Source organism: Acanthaster planci, linkage group LG18 (assembly GCF_054643075.1).
Source record: "Acanthaster planci isolate LZ-2023a linkage group LG18, COTS_SCS, whole genome shotgun sequence".
Lineage (NCBI taxonomy): Eukaryota > Metazoa > Echinodermata > Asteroidea > Valvatida > Acanthasteridae > Acanthaster > Acanthaster planci.
In genome coordinates, this window is record NC_141794.1 from 9,403,291 (window position 1) to 9,423,989 (window position 20,699).

A 20,699-nucleotide genomic window follows, 5' to 3' on the forward strand; every position below is an offset into this window, starting at 1 on the left:
ATTAAACTCTCTAATAAGGGAATAAATATGTGCTTGGCCGGTCAGACCAGCTCAGGGGAATGCAGCATTTTCAAATATCCTTATATAGCAACTGGTGCACGCAGGGTTAATGCTTTGTGCAGTGGTGCAGAATGCAATAATCCAGCTAGTGCATTGTGCGTTATCACTCAATTCACATTGGCCACTTAATTGGTTTTCGACCAACAGCAATGGCCGAACTGTCTCGGGTACATACAAATAATGCATAAATCAAGCAGAAAATTGGCACAACTGCAAATACAAAAAAGTGCTAAAAATGAATTGGAGGTAATGTTGAGATATCTAAAAAGATATTGATGCAGCTGATGTTGAAAACTGCTCCGTAAATGTACAACAGGAAATGTGATAGGCCACTTTTCCTTTAGCAAAGCTACCTCCTACCATTGATGGATTCAGGGGCCCCATTTTTTAGACACTATTCTATTTCTTTTCCTTCTTAAAGCTTGTAAACAACCCCAAATATAGCTACACCCTTCATAAAGGCCATAAAAGAGGCATTAAGAACTTTCTACATTTTGGCCCCCCACCTGTTGGCTCTTGACCTGTCCTTAATTTGCCTCCTACCTGAGCAGCTGCTGGGACCATTGCAGCTCACCCACTGCTCATTGATCCCTGTGCAGTTGGCTCCCCCGTACTCTGGTGTGGGGTTATCACAGTAACGTTCCTGCATCAGTGTACCAGAGGAGCCACAGTCCACTGTACAGTCTGTTGCATCCTCCCAAGTGCTGTAGCCACCATCAACTAGAAGAGATTACAATACTGAAAATGAAATCACTCCAGTCACATAATTTTACATGTAAAGAGTTCAAATGGCCTTCGATTGCCGATTCCAATGTCCATCACTGCAAAGTCTACAATTTATGTTGTTAAGGCAATTGGCACCGTGCACACTTGTGAAGTGTCAGAGTTAAGTACATTCAAGTGTAGAAAAGTTCATGAGCAAGGCTGGCTCTGCACCTGTTCATCTTGATAGTGGATGACCAACTCACAACTTATAACAAGAACAAATACAGATGGTCGAGCACAGACACATGCACCCACAGATTTGCTGCAGTAGAACGTGAATCGTGACATGGTATTTGCTACAACAGGCTGCAAAGAGGTATTTGTTACAGTTGGCCCTGATGAAGGGGTATTTCTACAACAAACTGTGAAGAGGGATTTGCTTCAACAGGCTGTGAAACAATATTTACAACAACAGGCTGTAAAGGGGTAATGACCTGCTTTCGCAGATTTCTTGAAGTCTGTGTTTGTGCAAACAAATGAGGACTTAAGGGAATTCATGTCCTTCAATTCAGCAGTGCTCCCTGTGTGTACAAAACTGGTTCAATGACAGCACTTCTCACGGGGGGGGAGTAGAAATGTTTTTTAAACAGTTTTATGTTTAAAACTGGCTAAGGGCATGGGAATGATAACGTTTGTATCAAGCTGAAGGTCCTGCCTCTAGTTGGTTTAAAATCAATCTATTTCACTGTTATTCTGATTCAAAGATCCGAAATTTCATACAAAATTGAGAAAATGTTTAAAGGTTTAAAGTGCATATATTTTAGAGGTATTTTTAATAGAGAAACACTAACTCTAATTTAGTATCCTGGAAGTGCCCGGTTGGGATTTTCAATTTCATGATCCAGCAACCAGGAGAGGTAAAAATTACTTTGTCTAAGGTTGGAAAAATACCTTTCACAAAACATCACAATACAAGGTGCATTAATATATCACTACAAATTAGCTGTTCTATTTTCTTTGTGCCAAAAAATCAACCATTTCATACTCCAATCATAAATCATTTTTATGTGTGGCAACGCATGTGGAACCCAGAATCTGTATTTCTAAAGGATATGATGAGATATGCACATCTTCCCTTTTTATTGCGTTGCCAAACAATGCTTTGTAAATTTGCAAATTAAACATCAACAGTATCCATGACAATTTATTATATTGATGTAGGTAATGACATATATTGAATAGAGAAACATATAATTGTGAGTATTTTTATTGTAAGGAAGGGCATTGTGCATAGTCTGTATTATACAGGATCACAGGGGATGTACAGAAGAAATTCTCCAGATTTCATCTCTTGACACCAGCAGGCAAACATCTGAAAATGATGTTGCCTAAAGGCTTCATCTTTTGCTTAATGAGTCTTTGTCTTATGGCCAGATGCACTGGTGGTAATGAGAGGAGTGTGGCCTCCATAAGAGGGGCGTGTCCTCCTGCTTGAAGACAGTGGGGTGACAAATGCTACAAAAAACACCCAGTGAATCTACCCTGGGCTGAGGCCAAAGAGGAGTGCATCAAGATGGGAAGTGTCTTGGTCATGCCACAGTCTCAGGAGGAAACTGAGTTCCTTCTGAAGAATCTACACCACTACTTCTGGATCAACTGCAACGATCTTCAAGTTGAAGGTTTGTCAAAGTACACAAGCATGTCTCACTGATTCCTCAGTTTATTTCCAGCTATGAGGAAATTTAGTTACTCAGCGCCTTTGTTTAATATTTAACTGTTAAGAAAACTTTTCTTGAAATAGGAAAAAAAATACTTTAAAGCAAGATTTCAAAAGCAAAATTATCAAACAGATATTGTCATTTTTTGTGAATAGTCGATTTTTTTAACACATAAAACAGTGACTACTTAGAAATCACTGCTCGTCAACAAGTTATACGTTCTGCTTACCTGCATGACAAACACAATAACCTTATGATCAGTCAGTTGTGTACTTTAATTTGCGCGTGGCCATAAATGGAAAGATACACAATCCAAATCTCTTGGTCACATAAGAAATGTCTGAAAATGACTCCTAACTTCATCATATGTACATGAAGTGGGGTCTGTCCACACTAATGCATACATTTGCACGTAACCAAAATCACCTCTTTCTTTAACACTGTTGAGAGTCAAGAAATGAGGATTAACAATTTACTAATATTTGTGTAATTGTAGAGGTATAGTTTACACAGTTGTACGGGATTTAGTTGTTCAAATAATCAGGATTTTGATGAAAGTGTCCAGCTTAGTTTAGGGGTTCTGGTGGGACATGCACATAACTGTGTCAATTCATGTTTCTAAAATATTACTCTCATGAAAAACAATTCATCTGTTAATACCTGGGTGCCACAATTATAACACTTGAGAAATGTGTCAAAATCTCTGGCCTTTTATTAATTCAAGTTACATTAAATCAGAATTTAAGGAGAGCTAATTAAGGAATAACGTACGTCACGGTGTCTGTCCACAGAGTGACAAACATGAAACAGGATGATTCTGCCATTCCTTGAGCAGATAACTTCAACCAAAAAATTATATCTTCCTGAGAAAAGTTTTAATAATAATAGTTAACATCATCTTTGTGTTTTTTTCTATCAGTCAACCAAACTAAGATTTGTTTTGAGGAATTGCAAACGTCTGTCTACTATTTTGTTCAGTTTGTTACAACTATTTTTTCTTTTAAATGTGAAATCTTAGAAGACTTATCTTATTGGTACATGTACATATACATTTATTACTAAACCAAATTAAATAAAATAACAAAACGTTCATTCGAAAAATTCAGTTCATTTTGTTGAAATGAAAGTGAAGACTGTCTGTCCCCAGGTTATAATACGTGATAAACATTTCATCTGTCCACTCATTCAAAAAAAAATCTATAGTTTGCATTTTAAACTGAAGTGTAATAGTCTTTTTAAGAAATGATTTTGAACACTTAAAACAAACAAATTTGGTTTGTGAACAATTCTGTTTTCTTGCTCCAATTCAAATACCAGAAAAATGTCTGTCCATGTGACAAACATTACATTTTATTCATGAAATGAATTTCAGTGCTATACATGTACACACTGGAATTTTTTTCCTCAGATAACGAAAGTTTCTAAAAGTAAACTAAAATGGACATCTAATATATTGCAGGTAATTATCAATGGTGTTTTTAATTTAATTTTCATTTTTAAGAAACAAAGTGTCTGTCCATGTGACAAACATTTTATCTTCAAAAATAAACTTCTGAAACTTGTTGAATACTCCTCAATTTATATATAGCTTTGTGTGGTAACAATCAGAAACAGTGAAGATAAGCAAAAATTGTACAGTTGGCAAGTTGTATTCAGAGTCACGTAAATGTATCTTATAGGTGGACGGACCCAGTTGCAATTTGATTAAAAATGATATGACAACTTAATCAACTGTATGGAAAGCACCAATCAGGACTGATGAAAATTGGTTGCAAGATCACATTATACAACAAGTCCAAAGAATTAATGAATTCAAAGATCAAAGAACGAAGGTGTTCTGATACGATGTTCTCACTAATTTGGGGAAAAGTTGATACAAGCATTGTGTCTGTTACATGTAGGTTCATGGGAATGTCAAGATGGTAATACTAAAGTGAAGTACAGAAACTGGAGAGCTAGGGAACCTAATAACTCAGGAAATCAGGAAGACTGTGCTGTGACAAACAAGGATGGTTGGAATGATGTACCATGAAGGGGTCTCTCTCCTGTCATCTGCAAACAACCTGCACCACAGCTGCACTTTTAGACCTGGCTGATATCTACAATTAAAATATTTCATTAAAGGCCTTTCCTCCAACGACTACGTGTATGGCACTACTGTGGTGGCACACTACTTATGGGACTGCACATTGCCAAGTCAAAACATCCTACTGATGGTCAAATAAGCATGTACAAGTCAAACACATGTATAAAAATACCCGCGGGCAAGTGTGGTACCACCACAGTAATGCTTCTAGCTCTAGTTGCTGGACTTACATGTGTCGTTGGCGTCGGGAAATTTATCATTTGACATGATTTAAGCACATATTAGAAGGCTTTGTCAAGATTTGGTTTTCATGCTACTGTTATAATGCTGAAAAAAAAGATCTAGAGGTACCAGTGATGGTGCATGTATGCAGTGCCCAGGTCCAACAGAGCTTGTGGAGAGGTACCAGTGACGGTGCATGTATGCAGTGCCAAGGTCCAACAGAGCTTGTGGAGAGGTACCAGTGACGGTGCATGTATGCGGTGCCCAGGTCCAACAGAGCTTGTGGAGAGGTACCAGTGACGGTGCATGTATGCAGTGCCAAGGTCCAACAGAGCTTGTGGAGAGGTACCAGTGACGGTGCATGTATGCAGTGCCAAGGTCCAACAGAGCTTGTGGAGAGGTACCAGTGACGGTGCATGTATGCAGTGCCAAGGTCCAACAGAGCTTGTGGAGAGGTACCAGTGACGGTGCATGTATGCAGTGCCAAGGTCCAACAGAGCTTGTGGAGAGGTACCAGTGACGGTGCATGTATGCAGTGCCAAGGTCCAACAGAGCTTGTGGAGAGGTACCAGTGACGGTGCATGTATGCAGTGCCCGGTCCAACAGAGCTTGTGGAGAGGTACCAGTGACGGTGCATGTATGCAGTGCCAAGGTCCAACAGAGCTTGTGGAGAGGTACCAGTGACGGTGCATGTATGCAGTGCCCGGTCCAACAGAGCTTGTGGAGAGGTACCACTGACGGTGCATGTATGCAGTGCCCGGTCCAACAGAGCTTGTGGAGAGGTACCAGTGACGGTGCATGTATGCAGTGCCCAGGTCCAACAGAGCTTGTGGAGAGGTACCAGTGACGGTGCATGTATGCGGTGCCCAGGTCCAACAGAGCTTGTGGAGAGGTACCAGTGACGGTGCATGTATGCAGTGCCCAGGTCCAACAGAGCTTGTGGAGAGGTACCAGTGACGGTGCATGTATGCAGTGCCAAGGTCCAACAGAGCTTGTGGAGAGGTACCAGTGACGGTGCATGTATGCAGTGCCAAGGTCCAACAGAGCTTGTGGAGAGGTACCAGTGACGGTGCATGTATGCAGTGCCAAGGTCCAACAGAGCTTGTGGAGAGGTACCAGTGACGGTGCATGTATGCAGTGCCCGGTCCAACAGAGCTTGTGGAGAGGTACCAGTGACGGTGCATGTATGCAGTGCCCAGGTCCAACAGAGCTTGTGGAGTCAATCTTCTACCTTCAGTTACTTCATGTTTATTGATATCTTTAAATTCCATGAGTTTTGGGGGAATCAGTCACTTAGAAACGCATTTGTTTATCGGGACATGTATGTTAACAGACAGACGTACATTTGAATGTGTATTGGTACATCCAATGGGAACACAATGCACAAATAATAGACATTTCATTTGTGGTACGGTAATTTTCTGGGGCTTACACTAATTCAACACAGGACCCTAACATCATTTATAGCCCCAGAAAAAGGCAGGTGATTGTTTTAACAACATTTGGTTTAGACTTTGAATTCTTGAGTATTAGCATTGTTGATAACTTGCTTGCACAGATGAGCTTGTGTAAGAATTGTATGAGTAGAATTGTTCATTGGGTTTTTCTTGTGCCACATGGGTTTTTTTCAGGTTCTCAAGGTTTCTTTCCTCTGAAAAAATCAGCACTTTTGAAAGGAGTATTATGCCCTTGGCATGACTACAGTATAGTTTAGTGCAATGTAAAAAGTATGGGCTTTTGGTTGACCTGTCTTGGAAAAAGGCACGCTGCACAATAGAATGGTATATCCAATTTTCACAAATTTGACTCAACACGAACACACAATGCTACTAAAAACTCCTCAAAGAGAACTGCGACATTAAATTTGATGAACCTTGTGTTTGTCGGGGGACTAAAACAAACTGTTTTGGAGAACTAGTTGCATTGAATAAAAAAATGAAGTCGTAATGGGCAGGAATAAAACAGGTGTCGTTAAATCTGCAGCTTAAAATTTAACACACAGTAAATGCATGGCCTGACGGAACATGCACTTCAGAGGAAACAGTGCTTTCACTGGTATGCAATGGGCTGGAATCATGTCTAAATAATGTATGACGCTGAAGGTTAGATCCATTATCAGCACTATAGGTCCTGCCTCTAGTCCATTTTAAAACCAACCTATTTCACAGTTATTCCGATTCAAAGAGTCGAAATTTCTTACAAAATTAAGAATATGTTTACAACTGGTTGGTACCTTTATGATCTGTTAAAACCACCCACATGACACACAACAAATGGAAATAGATAAACTACATGTATCTGGGTTATATCTATGCCTTAATTTTGAATTTAAAGAGGTAAACTGGTATTAGTTTTGTTTTATTAATAAGGTACATGTATTTTTAGAGTTTTTAAATAGAAAAAATGGAACTCTATAATTTAGTATCCTGCAGGTGCCCGATTGGGATTTTCAATTTCACGGTCCAGCAATCAGAAGAGGTGAAAATCATTTTGTCTAAGGTTAGAAACATGCTATCAGTTTCTTTAACCTCAAATTTGGGTGAAAACCAAAGATCCTATAGCGCCGAAGGTGAAAGATGGATAACTCTGCCCAAAAGGTGTAATTATCATGGGCGCCATTTGAGCAAGCAATACACCTGTGCAGTTTACGGTAATTCCTTCCCGCAGGCTCACCAGGTGCACATGCCTGCCGCGGCTCCTGCGCCTATGCAGTAATGTGCATTGCGCAGGCGTATCGCTTGCTCAAATGGCGCCCATGAGATTACAACGTTGTACGTGTATTCACAGTGAAGTTTGCCATCTTGCGCCGCTACACGGCACTATATGATCTTTGGTGAAAACAACTTGAGCGTATTAGCTGCAGTGAACTATTTCATCCTGTTTTGCTATTTTTCTGTTTGGACTATAAACTTTGTTTTACCTACTTATCCCAGGTCAAAAAAAATAGCCAAGAAATATATTGTTTTCCTTTGTAAAATATATTTATTATTCTAGAATAAATCAAAGAACTGTGTAGAAGGCAGTATTTCCAAGACAAACTGTAATTGCAGCTCTGCTTATTGCAAGCCTTGTCTGTATTGATTGTGTGCTCAACAAGTATTCTATGGCAACCTTGGCAATGGAAAGCAATAGTCAGTAGTCGCAATCAATGGAAACCAATATGTCTAGTTAAGAACTTCCCTTTGCAATTACTCGTGCAGAACTCATGGTGATGTCATCCGAATGAAATGAAATCATTTCCAGTGATAAGCTCAGCATACAGATGGGGGAGGGAGGGAACGGTGTCTTCAGTTCATCTCTAGACACCAGTCTGCTGGCATCTCAAAATGATGTTGCCTAAAGGTTTCATCTTTGGCTTGATGAACCTTTGTCTTATGACCAGATGCACTGGTGGTAATGAGAGGTGTGTGGCCTCCATTAGAGGGGCGTGTCCTCCTGATTGGAGCCAGTGGGGTGACAAATGCTACAAAACACAGAGTGAAGATATACCATGGGCTGAGGCCAAAGAGGAGTGCATCAAGATGGGAAGTGTCTTGGTCATGCCACAGTCTCAGGAGGAAACTGAGTTCCTCCTGAACATGATCTCCTACTTTTGGATCAACTGTAATGATCTTCAAGTTGAAGGTTTGTCCAAGTTGCATGTCTAATTTGTTCCTCAAATTATTTCCAGCTGTAAGGCAATGAGTATACTTTTGTTTAATGGAAGTAAGCTTTTCTCAAAACTGGAAAAAAAATCTACTCTGTAGACCATTCAAAGATTTTGAGCATTTGTGACAATGTAAGAATCATTGCTCCCCAGGATGCTACATGTTAACGCATACTTGAAAAATGCAGCAACTTTTCAACCAGTTTGTTCTTTCAAGGTGCATATAGCCAACATGGCAACAGAGTGTCCAAATCTCATAGTCTCCCCCCCAAAATGAATTGTCATTTTGCTACTTGTACTTACAGTTTGATACAAAATAAAATGACTTCAAAACAATATGAAATGTAGGTATCAGAATTGGGGAAAAGCGGTTTCAAGTTCCCACAATATCATGAGAAAGGAAAAGTGTAAAGAAGGATGGAATAAGCTATTTGCGAGTTAAATTTGAATAAAATCTGGTACATTGAATTATCTAATTGCACATAAACATAACAATTTCAATTCCCCAGACTAAAGACTCTGTCGCTATAAATCGTGATTCGGGGCAAGCTTTCACATGGCGACCAGCATCTCTGGAATGCACTGCTTCCTTTGTGTCCTTCTAATCCGTCCAGAACAGTGTATTGTTGCAAAGTATTTCTTATGTAACTAAGCAAAAGCCCCGAATCATGAGGTATAGCAACAGTGGTTTTAGTATGGAGAATATGTTCATGTGAATTTAAAGAACTCAGTGAACCAGATTTGGGTCAAAGTTAACTCGCAAAAGGCTTATTCAAAGATGAAGAGAGTACAAGGTAGACTAATATGGCCTTCTTGCTAATTTGCTGTACAAAATTTCTACCTGTATTTTGTGACCGTTACACGCAGGTTCATGGGAATGTCAAGATGGTAATACTAAAGTGGAGTACAGAAACTGGAGGGGTGGGGAACCGAGTAACTCAAGAAATCAGGAAGACTGTGTTGTGACAGACAAGAGTGGTTGGAATGATGTACCATGTAGTGGTCTCTCTCCTGTCATCTGCAAACGACCTGCACCTCAGCTGCACTTTTAAATCTGCCTAATAGCAATATCTACAATTCATAAACCGTTCCCCTATTCAACAGCGTGCAACTTGACTGTGTGCTAACACACGATAGTGCCCGCTGAGAAGTGATAATTCCCGCTGCGTACAACATGCACTGGCACCTGCATATGAGACAGCTTAATCAATAGTGATTGGTCAAGAGTCTGTGTGCACTTGCACTTGCTAAAACGAAGATTCTTTTGGACAACTTGCACAAGGAATATACCATAAAATGGACATGAGTGTTCAGGCAAATAAAAGTAAATTCTAGAACAAAATTGTTGGCAATCCGTCATATATTTACTTAGTTTGACTCTCTGACTAAAAACATATTTATGAATGAGCATAAATATGTACTTGACCAGTCTTAAAGTAATGTTTAAGGACGGCTCAGAAGACTGAATGCTGATAATGCCCTTGTCTGCGGCTCGGGCATGAGTCGTGTCCATTTTCCTGATCTGAAACACACATTTAAGACCAGCCAAGCACACATTCATTCCTTTATTAAATGTTCAAAAGATTTCACACCTGGCAGATAAATGTCTAAATGGCACTGCATTCATGTGACTGTTCTTGAACTTGAGCAAACAAAAGGTATGACTTAGTCAAGTCCCAGCACCCGACTGATGGTCAAAGAGGCATGTACGTGTACATATCAAATGCATGTCATATGCGTGCAAAATGGTTTGTCTGCATAGTTGATGGTTTGGTTTTCTTGTTGCCACAATAATGTTGAAAAAGTCTAGAGGTGTGAAGTGCCCACGTCCAGGTTGTGGAGTCAAATCTTAAGTAATTGCTATGCTGTACATGACAGCAATACGTATACAATTGTGAGGTGTGTAACATGCATTTAAAAATGTCAAATGGTGAATAGGATGTACATGTACACGGATGACAAATGAAATTGTATTTTGTTGAAGACACATTACATGTGCAGCATTACTTCTTCCAGGGGTTTGTGGAGATAGGATTACAGCAACGTTACATGTTCATTGAAGGCAAAACTGAAATGTAAAATTCTTAGACAAATAGAAGGCCCTTGTAAATCAATGTTCCTGTGTCACCTTTTTTTTCTTTAGGCAAAAAAACCGGAAATATAAAACAACAGGTTTAAGACAAAACCTAAGAAAACTATTATATCCAAAATACCCAAACAGAAATATGTACATAATGGGGGAGGGTAATTACAAATGAATATAGAATTAAGCAAGGCTTTGAACACCTTTATAAATTAAAAAATCATTATAATTTATGTTTAATCTTGCATTTTCCTTTAAACCCTTTTGATTTTTGCCGATTGGAGGCCACACACCTCTCATTACCACCAGTGCATCTGATCGATGAAAATAGGCTTCAAGTTCACATTATATACTTTGAAGAAGAAAAAGCACAAAAAAGTAATGAACTTAAAGATCAAAAAAGAAGGTACTCTGATATGACCTTCTCTCTAATTTGGGGGAAGTTTATACAGGCACCGTGTCTGTTATATGTAGGTTCAGGGGAGTGACAAGATGGTAATACTTGGGTTAACATGAACGGACAATGCTACTAAAAACAACAAAATATAGGACAAATGGGAAGGGCTTCATCTAGCTCTGTTAAGGGTTCAACACTTTCACAGAATTTTTCTGTACATCATGGTAATAAATACAGATGCCCATGTCTATTGTGAGGTGTGGTACATGTAACATGTATTCGCATATGTGTACATGTATGCACAAATAAATGTAATATGTTAAACAGAATGTACATCAAATGATATGTCGTAAAATATAATTCATGTGTGCAACACTTCTTCCCAGTGTTTGTGGAGACAGCAGTGAAATCAAAGGTCAGAATGAAATGCAAAAATCAGAAATTATAAACACTTTCAAATACATGTTCTCACAATATACAATTACATGTATGTTTATTTTCTTCACGAAAAAATATACACAAAATGCCCAAAACTGGTTAAACTGGAAACTGAGATAAACCAAGAAGTTCAAGAATTCTCAACTGTTTCAAAATGGCGAGTCTACCAAGTAAAGAACTAATCAAACTACATGTAGCAAAAAAACCACCTACAATGACACATGAACGCATTATGGGGGTAGTCATGTAAATGAACTTACACAAGCATTCGAAGCTTTGAAAACATTGATAAACAAATAAATTGTCATAATTTCTGTCTAATTTTGCACTTTTTACCTTAAAATCTCTTGATATTTGTGCTTTATAAAACTACATGTATGTAGTATTAGGTGAAGTATTGTCAGTGTAATACCTTTTCCCTATATATTTCCCTTAAGCCTAGATCATGCTGTCGAGATTTTGGCCCAGAAAGTCCCCAGTTTAAGAAAATCTTGGGAAAGTGTGTGAAACGTCATGGCATCTGCATGTACATGTATCTTTAAGAACCTTGGATGGTCCTCAAAGGTTTTGAAGGCCTGCAGAAAATTTGACCATGTTCAAAAGTATCATGGCATGATTCCACAATTTTCAAGAGCTTTAGCGATCCAAGTGCACTCTGAATTTGTTCTGGCGTATTTTTACTACATCCGTCAGATATTCTCAACTTTCTGTTGAAAATTGCTCTTTTTCAACGTGACACTTCAGTATAAATATACAGGACTATTGTTATTTTGGCACAAAATCATAACTGCAAGGTTACCATAAAATATGAATGCATTAGGCCATAGATTAATGCTGTGGTGAAGATGAGGAGAGGAGATATTTATATTTATATATATTTATATTTATGTGTTTATTTATTTATTTATTTATATATATCTTGATGCAATCCTCTTTGGCCTCAGCTCAGGGTAGATATATATATATATAGAGAGAGAGAGAGAGAGAGAGAGAAAGAGAGAGAGAGATATGGCCCAGGGTATATATATTGTACTTTGCCTACAATATGCACCATAGGTGCATGGTAGGAGCTATTCTCACAGGACAGCAGATATTATATAAGCAATAAAATCTAAAAGGGGAAACAAACAAGATGCTTTAATTTGTTATATTTTTTATGACAATGACTTAGTTTTTTATCCTTTTTTGTGTCAGTAAAGACAAAGAGCTACTTGTATTTATGATTTATCAACTCCCAATCAGTCAAACTATTGGCAACTGAAACAAACTCTATCCTGAGCTGTATTGTGTGGTCCAGTGTGGTCCACAGCATACTGACATTCCAAGACACAAACAAGCTCACGTGATCACTGATGCACACGTCCAAAGAAGAAACTAAGAAAGATAAGGGAGGCTGATGTTAATTCCTGAGCTGAATTCATGCCAAGATATCACCGGGTGGAATTTGACAATGAATTTGGCATTGCTTTGAGGGAGATTCTGCAACATAAGGAATTTAGTGGCTAATGGCTAATGCACTAACATTGTGTTACACCTGACTCTCAGGACTGGTGGTTTTACCAGACAGGAGGTAATGAGACTTTTGTCAATCATATGCTGTATTTTTATCCACTGTGCTACTCAAAAATATGAATTCTATGATAATCATGACTATTTAGGCAATATTCTGGGATGCGGTTTCAAAAGCTCAACAGTTTGCTAAAATGTCCAATTAAGAATTTTGATTTCTGTTTACTGGTGCAAAATTAATGGCAAGGTCATCCAAATTAAAAGAAAATATTTTCAGTGACAACTTCATACTGAGGTGAGGGATGGAAGCAAGAGAGTCTTCATTTCATCACTAGACACCAGTCTGCTGGCATCTCAAAATGATGTTGCCTAAAGGTTTCATCTTTGGCTTGATGAACCTTTGTCTTATGACCAGATGCACTGGTGGTAATGAGAGGTGTGTGGCCTCCATAAGAGGGGCGTGTCCTCCTGATTGGAGCCAGTGGGGTGGCAAATGCTACACAAAACTCCCAGTGAATCTACCCTGGGCTGAGGCCAAAGAGGAGTGCATCAAGATGGGAAGTGTCTTGGTCATGCCACAGTCTCAGGAGGAAACTGAGTTCCTTCTGCAGAATCTGCACCACTACTTCTGGATCAACTGTAATAATTGCCAAATTGAAGGTCAGTGACAGTAAACTCATTTTGTTTGGCATTACATGTCAAATTACTGCCTAGAAAAAGCATTTTTCTTTGGTTCAAATTTGAAAAACAGAAAAGTCACCTGTGAGCAATCAGTATCAAAACTGTGAAAAAATCACGGCACTGACAATGTCAAATGAAATATAGACTCTCCTCATGCAATACATCAAGCCAATATGAAATATTTCTTGAAAGACTGCCAACTATGCCACTGTCTTTATGTTAGATTCAAGGGAGTATCAGGATGGCCCCACTGATGAGTGCAGAAACCGGAAGCAGGGTCAACCTAGCAACTTCCATGACCAAGACTGCACATTGTTACAAACATCTGGTGATTGGAATGATGTACCATGCCAAGAAAACCATGCTGCAGTCTGCCAACGACCTGCACCGGTCATCGACTTTTAGATGAAAAAAAGACTATAATTCTAAATCGCCAATAGTTTTGAGTATGGGAGTGGCATTTAGTGCAATGACAATCTTACACATCAAGTGTTCTAAAGTCCTCTACAACACGTGCTGCAGGTACAACCTCTCAAGTTTAGAAGGTGGACCAATGTTCCTTTTTAAGGGAAAAGTCGAGGTATGGAGTAGCATTTGCCTGTTGCTGTGATGGCGGTATGTATTTTGTTACTGATGTAATGTCATAAGATATTGCAGTAAGTATTTAATAAGGTAATTCAGTTAATGTTTGACTGCTTCACTTAGCTTTCGTCATAGATTTGTGCATAAAATGTATGCCACCCAATCAATGACACATAAAAGATGTCAAAAGATACAGTACATGTTTAATATAAATACAGACACATAGATGAAGCAAAATTAGACTAATAATGATAACTTTTTAAACAAAACAAAACAAAAAAAAAGAGAACTTCAATTCAAACACTACATATTGGGAATATAACTTACAATGCAGTACAGTAAACTTACTGTACTGTGGTACAGTAAATTAAATCCAGCATGCAAACGTGATAAGTCGATATTGGATGAACGAATTTCAATTTCTGAATCTGATTGGCTAAAAATCATTGACATGCATGGTGACTGTCATGACTCAAGATGAAATGGATGTTCATGATAGGGATTCCAAAACAATTTTTTGGGAGTAAAAAGCTTTAACATTTGCTTCTTTGAAATAATTTCATTCCAAATTTAAAGTGCAAGACTGTTCAGAGATAGTGCCTTTATTCTTGCTCAGGTGGTAACCGATTAATGTTCAACTGGTTTTCTTCCCCCACATGATTTGAGCATTCTGTGGCCTACTTGTCTGTCATCCCATCCAATGATATCTTAAATTGGTGAGGGGAAAATGTTTCATAGGAACAGTGAAAAGGTACTGACCAAAATGCTACAAACAATGCCAGTGTAATACTGTAATATTCTGCTGTTCAGGTTTTGGAAATAAAAAAAATTGAGAGTGAAAAAGTACAGTTGTTGTTGCATTTTTTTATCACAGCTTTTGGCTTTGTTTGGCAAACATTTCCTACCATTAGAGGCAATCTGGAGTGTAGATGTACATGTATATATCTCATATTACCAGACTGGAAGCCACAAAACAAGGAGCTTAGCTGTGTAAAGTGGGGAAAAGGTCATCAAATACAGTATGTCACAGTATGTCACAGTACGTCAAACTACAGTGCATGTCACAGTATGTCAAAGTACAGTGCATGTCACAGTATGACAGTTACCATGAAAGCCAAATGGTTAGATGTGCTGACCGTCCACACAGAAAAATACTATGACTATGAAAAATAATCTACATTTAGTTGCTTTCCTGAGAATTGAAAGGTATCTTTTCAGTCACTGCTTAGAATACAATTACTTGGGATTTCCTAATGACCATAGAGCAAAATGAATAATTTTTATGTGTGTGAAAAACACACGCTCTGGGATTTATTGACAATTCAGAAGTGTTGTTGTCAACATCACAGGTCCTTTCATGATATCCTTCATGAATCCAATCACAACTCCTTTCACAAGTTACAGGATGCACGATGCCAAAGGACTGCTCTTATTACAACTTATTTGAATGGCTTCTGACTTGGCTTAGAGACATATAATGATGGACATGTGATGGACTGGCAAGGACTTGTGATGGACTTGACTACAACATTGCTTTCATGTTGTTATCCGGTTCGTTAGTGACTTCATCACAAAGGCGGACACACCACGATTTGCAGGCTCCCACTGGACGATCGCTGAAGTTGTGTTAACTTCCGGTTCCATGTACATGGCTATCAATGCCTGTACATGTAACTGTAGGTGCAGTGCTTGTGCAGTAGGCGTGGTTTAAACCAAAATGACATCATACTTACGAACCAGATAAACAAGAGTCTAAAGATGGGCACTTTTTTCTAGAAAAATGATAATTAGCATTCCGCTGCTGGTATGCCAATGTTATGTTTGACTGTGTTCTCCACTGGCCTGACTTTTATGGTAACCATAGTCATGGCAAGCACTATTCACTGAGTACCATCTGTACTAAGTATGATTGCAGCAGTTTAAAGGTTTGTAGATATCTACTTAGGAAAAATTCTGGTGCTCATTGGTGCAAAATTATAATGGCAAGGTCATCCTAATTAAAGGAAATTATTTCCAGAGATGAGCTTCATACTGAGATGAGGGAGGGATCAACAGTGTTCATTTCATCACTAGACACCAGTCTGCTAGCATCTCAAAATGATGCTGCCTAAAGGTTTCATCTTTGGCTTGATGAGCCTTTGTCTTATGATCAGATGCACTGGTGGTAATGAGAGGTGTGTAGCCTCCATTAGAGGGGCGTGTCCTCCTGATTGGAGCCAGTGGGGTGACAAATGCTACAGGAAACTCCCAGTGAAACTACCCTGGGCTGAGGCCAAAGAGGAGTGCATCAAGATGGGAAGTGTCTTGGTCATGCCACAGTCTCAGGAGGAAACTGAGTTCCTCCTGAACAACCTCATATTCTACTTTTGGATCAACTGTAACGATCTTCAAGTTGAAGGTTTGTCAATGTAGCATGGCTTATTTATTCCTTGGTTTATTTTCAAATGCTATAAAAGTATTCAACCATTATGGTTCAATTATTAAGAACAAAAAGGTTACTCAATGTCAGAAAGTTTTTCCTTTTTGATAAAGGGAAGATGCCCGATGCAAAACTATGTCTCTCTTTGAGGACTTTTGAATAAATACCTTAATTTACTGCAGAAACATTTATAAAACATCTGGGTGGAGATCAATACTCTCCAACACATTATATGTTGTTATCAATTTCATCGATTTCAATTTGATCCACAACAATATTTTTACAACTTCACAAAAATAGGGAACAGTAAGCATGAGGATTTTTGTACAGCAGTGTCACTGCAACACAGAATTATATAATGCGTCTGTGTCTCACAGGCAAACCTGATGCTCTGGAAAGATGTCATAGGGGCCTATGTGCGCAAACATACCACCTGTGATTTTACAGTCAATTTTGTATATGTGTGTTTCGCTTTGAGCATAAAAAAGTAGCACAATGTGTTGTATTAGAATAGCACAATACGTTGCATTTGACATGACCCATGCAACACAGTTACATGTATGTATCACACTGTTTGTTGTCACAGGTCGACCAATCACAATTGAGAACTCAAATTTGCATGAAGATAACAAGAGGGGGAGATGAGGGTGAGGGTGTGAAAACTGTTGATTTCAAAAGGTAAAGAAAGAAGTTGCTCTATTCCAGGCCTGTAGCCTCCTATTCATATGAACATTTTCATTCTACCACGTATAGGTTCGTGGGAGTGTAAGGATGGTATCACTGATATCAAGTACAGAAACTGGAGGGCTGGGGAACCTAGTATCTCAGGAATCTGGGAAGACTGTGTTGCTACAGACAAGAGTGGTTGGAATGATGTACCATGCAGTGATCTCTCTCCAGTCATCTGCGAACAACCTGCACCTCAGCTGCACTTTTAAACCTAGCAGATAACATCAGTAACTAAAATTAATGACTCAAGTGGGAAACAGTCAACTCCATGGAAAAACCATCATTGTGGTGGCAAGACACTGTATGTATGTGCATCTTCTTAAACTTGAGCCCAGCTGCTACCAATTTTCTATCAACATTCTTGCCGATTTTACTGAATTTCATAAAGCAAACAAACCATGAGGGCACAAAATGATCAAATTAGAAACTTGGATCGACTGAATTTAAGAAGCCCGAGAACTCATGAAGGTTTTGAACCTTGAAAATCTAAAGACAGATGCTTACGTTAGGATTAAGCTACGCAAACAAGGACAACACCTGCACATAAACATGCACATGAGAGGTAATCACTAACGACAACTACTGAGCATTCAATGCATAGAACACACCTTTAAACACAACATAATGGTTATAATTCATGTTTAATATTACATTTTTCAAGCTCAGCTTGAGATTGGAAGAAAATGAAATATCCATGAAATAATCACCAGAGGTTTGAAGGTCCCATAAGACAGGGTCTATGGCACACATAAATTTGTGTTTGCCTGCATGTGCATGTACATGTACCCCTTAAAATACTGATTTCCTGTCAATTTTTGTATGTAAATTACCTTAGAGGTAAAAACAGGAGTTTCCCGATTTTAGAATAGATTGGTTTGAAAGTCCTGAAAAGGAAAGTCATGGTGAAAAAAAGTTATGATGAACAAACTCCTGAAATCAGGAAGTATCGTAGCAAATCTCACCTCTGCAAGCTACTATTGTTAGTTACTCCAGTGTAAATACAAATGTAGTCTTGAAAAATAGCGTGCTGCAGTTTTACTCTGAAAACTATTCTTTGGAACAGTTTTACTCTTTAAACTATTCTAGCAAGCGTGATGTAAAAAAACTTAAAGGTAGCGCTTGCTTCTTGTTCATAATAAAGGCATAATATTTCTGAAGTCAGTGACTCTGGCAAAGATGAAGGTACTGTACCTGTAGTTTGATTTATCAGATATCACAAACTCCATCTTAAGTTAAGCTGAGTTGATGAACATGGTCAACTGGCCTTCAAGACCACAGCAGAACTATTCATTTTTTTCATTCATTACGGTTTATTTTAAAAACTGATCAAATGAGACCAAAGACTAACAATGTCTGCTTACAATACAGAAGGATAGATTACAGCCAAAAAGCAAAAAAGGGACATTATAAGAATATTAATAAGATGGACTGAAAATTAAAATTGATAAAATATTGGAAAAGTAAACAGCACCCCCTCAAATTATAGACAAGTACCAGCATTGTGTCACCATACTACTAAAATTACGCCAAAATAAGCAATCTTGATACACAAGTCTGCAGAAAAGACTTGCAGGGAATCTGTTGCCTCCTAATGATGGATCTACAAATCTATTCAACACAAAATCTGTAATTATTAAATTTATAAAGCAAACAAAATACCACAGAACAATGACGACTGCATTTAGCAACATACCAATTGCCATTCTCTAGCTAGTGTTGTGTCATTTCATCATTGAATGTGCGTCCTACAAAGAGAAATTTCATTGTAATCATTACAACTCAATGAAACCAGTATGTAGTTAGTATGCATGGTTCCAAAAGAAACCACTGCTTTAAACATCCAGTTAACAAGTCTTCTACATATCCACTTCACTGGTCTGAAAGAATCTAAAGATGATGGTGTCTAAGGGTTTCATCTTTGGCTTGATGAGCTTTGGTCTTATGATCAGATGCGCTGATAATGTGAAGTTTAGAAACTGAAAACATGATGAACCCAATAATGGTGGAATGGCTGAATACTGTGCAACAGTATTAAACCAAAATGGTGGATAGAATGATGGGCCATGTGGTAATCTAGTTCCTGTTATCTGAAAATGATAAGCCTCTTGGATCAGCTGCTGCTTTGAACATAAACCAATCATTTACACAGTTATGCTCACGGCATGCTACAAGTTTATTTCATTTTGTAGAAAAAGAAGGGTTTCGTAGAAACTGAGTTGTGAGTGCACATGCCACCATTTTGGATTTAATCTCAAATTTGGGTAAAAACAACTTGACCATATAAAGTTATATAAAGATATGATAAATATCTTATCTTAAGATGTTCTGTTTCTATTTTTGAAATTTTGTTGTTGCCTACATCCATTTTATTTCATGTTTCATTTTTTTTATTTTAAAATGTTTAACCTTGTCACAAAGTGAGATTAATTTGTTCAAGAGAAATAACTCTTGAGTCTATTTACGCATGGGAGCCAAACATATAAGATAACTTGAGTGTGCGTTGACAGAAACAAATTGTTGATTTTATTTGGCCAGTGTTTCCATGTAGTATTTTTATTTAAATTAGATAGGTTCGCGGGAAGAATTGACAAACCCCATTGGATAGCTCGACTCTTGCTTGAGTAAGTCCTTTCTTATGAGGTCACCAGGGTCACACAACAAAAGGATTGAGGGTGTCCCAGGTAGAAATTTGGCGGGGTTTTAAACAATTTTCGGGGGTGAAGGGGACTTGCGTCGGAAAGTCCAAGGAGAGGGCACGTCTTGCCAGCCTCGATGATTTTGCTGTAATTGAGTTTGAAACTGCGAGAATCCAGCCAGTTGCGCTGAAGAACTTAATGATTGGAAGCTTGTTTATCGGTGAAGATAAGTTCTGTTAATGATTGGAAGCTAGTGTATCGGTGAAGATAAGTTCCGATCGATACGCAAGGCAGAAAAAAAAACTATTCGAGACGCAAGATTTCCCAAGAACCAGGTGTCTACGCAACCTGTAAGTTTATTTTGAAATAGAGTAAATTTTGAAGTTACACATATTTACATTAAGATAAGTGTTTACTGGAGTAACGAAGATATATTAGAGAACTTGGATTTATGGTTACATTGATCACTTTTAAAGATTAGCTGTGTCTAGATATGATTGGTCATTATTTTGTAAATAGTTGTGATAATGGTAGCAACCACTATAATAATAATATCCTGTATAATTACACCCTTCGACGTGGTCGAACATTTGCACTAGATGGGTGTTCAGAAAAGGTTTGCATTTCATTTACATAGGGATCTACTGTGGGTATTGGACAAGCAGTCCGATCCAAGGGCTGGCCAGAGACTCAAGGAACAACTCAAGACTCGGGGTCAAGTCAAGACCGCTGTACGACGAGAGGGTCAGGCCGGCGCCCCGAAGGCTACTCTGCAGTGAGACAGCCCG

The 20,699-nt window shown here is 38.4% G+C and overlaps 3 protein-coding genes and 1 pseudogene across 3 annotated transcripts in view; 3 read left to right on the forward strand and 1 right to left on the reverse strand.

The window, feature by feature from the left end:
* The window catches only part of LOC110988604 (uncharacterized), a 138,108-nt gene that overhangs the window by 51,837 nt on the left and 65,572 nt on the right, over positions 1–20,699 (reverse strand). The window contains exon 46 of the mRNA XM_087148740.1: positions 604–780. Coding sequence (XP_087004866.1) covers positions 604–780 — 177 coding nt within the window. The remainder of the gene's footprint in view (positions 1–603; positions 781–20,699) is intronic.
* Positions 2,087–4,569, forward strand: LOC147796171 (C-type lectin domain family 4 member E-like; annotated as a pseudogene).
* On the forward strand, positions 8,076–12,207 carry LOC147796172 (C-type lectin domain family 4 member E-like). Its single transcript, XM_087148751.1, has 2 exons — positions 8,076–8,415; positions 9,305–12,207. The coding sequence occupies exons 1-2, from the start codon at positions 8,118–8,120 to the stop codon at positions 9,487–9,489; spliced, it is 483 nt and encodes a 160-aa protein (XP_087004877.1). The 5' UTR covers positions 8,076–8,117; the 3' UTR covers positions 9,490–12,207.
* LOC110988611 (C-type lectin domain family 4 member E-like) lies at positions 16,034–19,529 on the forward strand. The gene is made up of 2 exons (XM_022252310.2): positions 16,034–16,525; positions 17,300–19,529. Exons 1-2 carry the CDS (start codon positions 16,225–16,227, stop codon positions 17,482–17,484), a joined length of 486 nt encoding a protein of 161 aa, XP_022108002.1. The 5' UTR covers positions 16,034–16,224; the 3' UTR covers positions 17,485–19,529.

Bases quoted from the DNA above. Each gene is read 5' to 3' on its own strand.
- LOC110988611 (XM_022252310.2), top strand. From the start codon at position 16,225: ATGATGCTGCCTAAAGGTTTCATCTTTGGCTTGATGAGCCTTTGTCTT. The intron at 16,526-17,299 runs GTTTGTCAATGT...TACCACGTATAG, and splicing joins TAACGATCTTCAAGTTGAAG to GTTCGTGGGAGTGTAAGGAT.
- LOC147796172 (XM_087148751.1), top strand. From the start codon at position 8,118: ATGATGTTGCCTAAAGGTTTCATCTTTGGCTTGATGAACCTTTGTCTT. The intron at 8,416-9,304 runs GTTTGTCCAAGT...CGTTACACGCAG, and splicing joins TAATGATCTTCAAGTTGAAG to GTTCATGGGAATGTCAAGAT.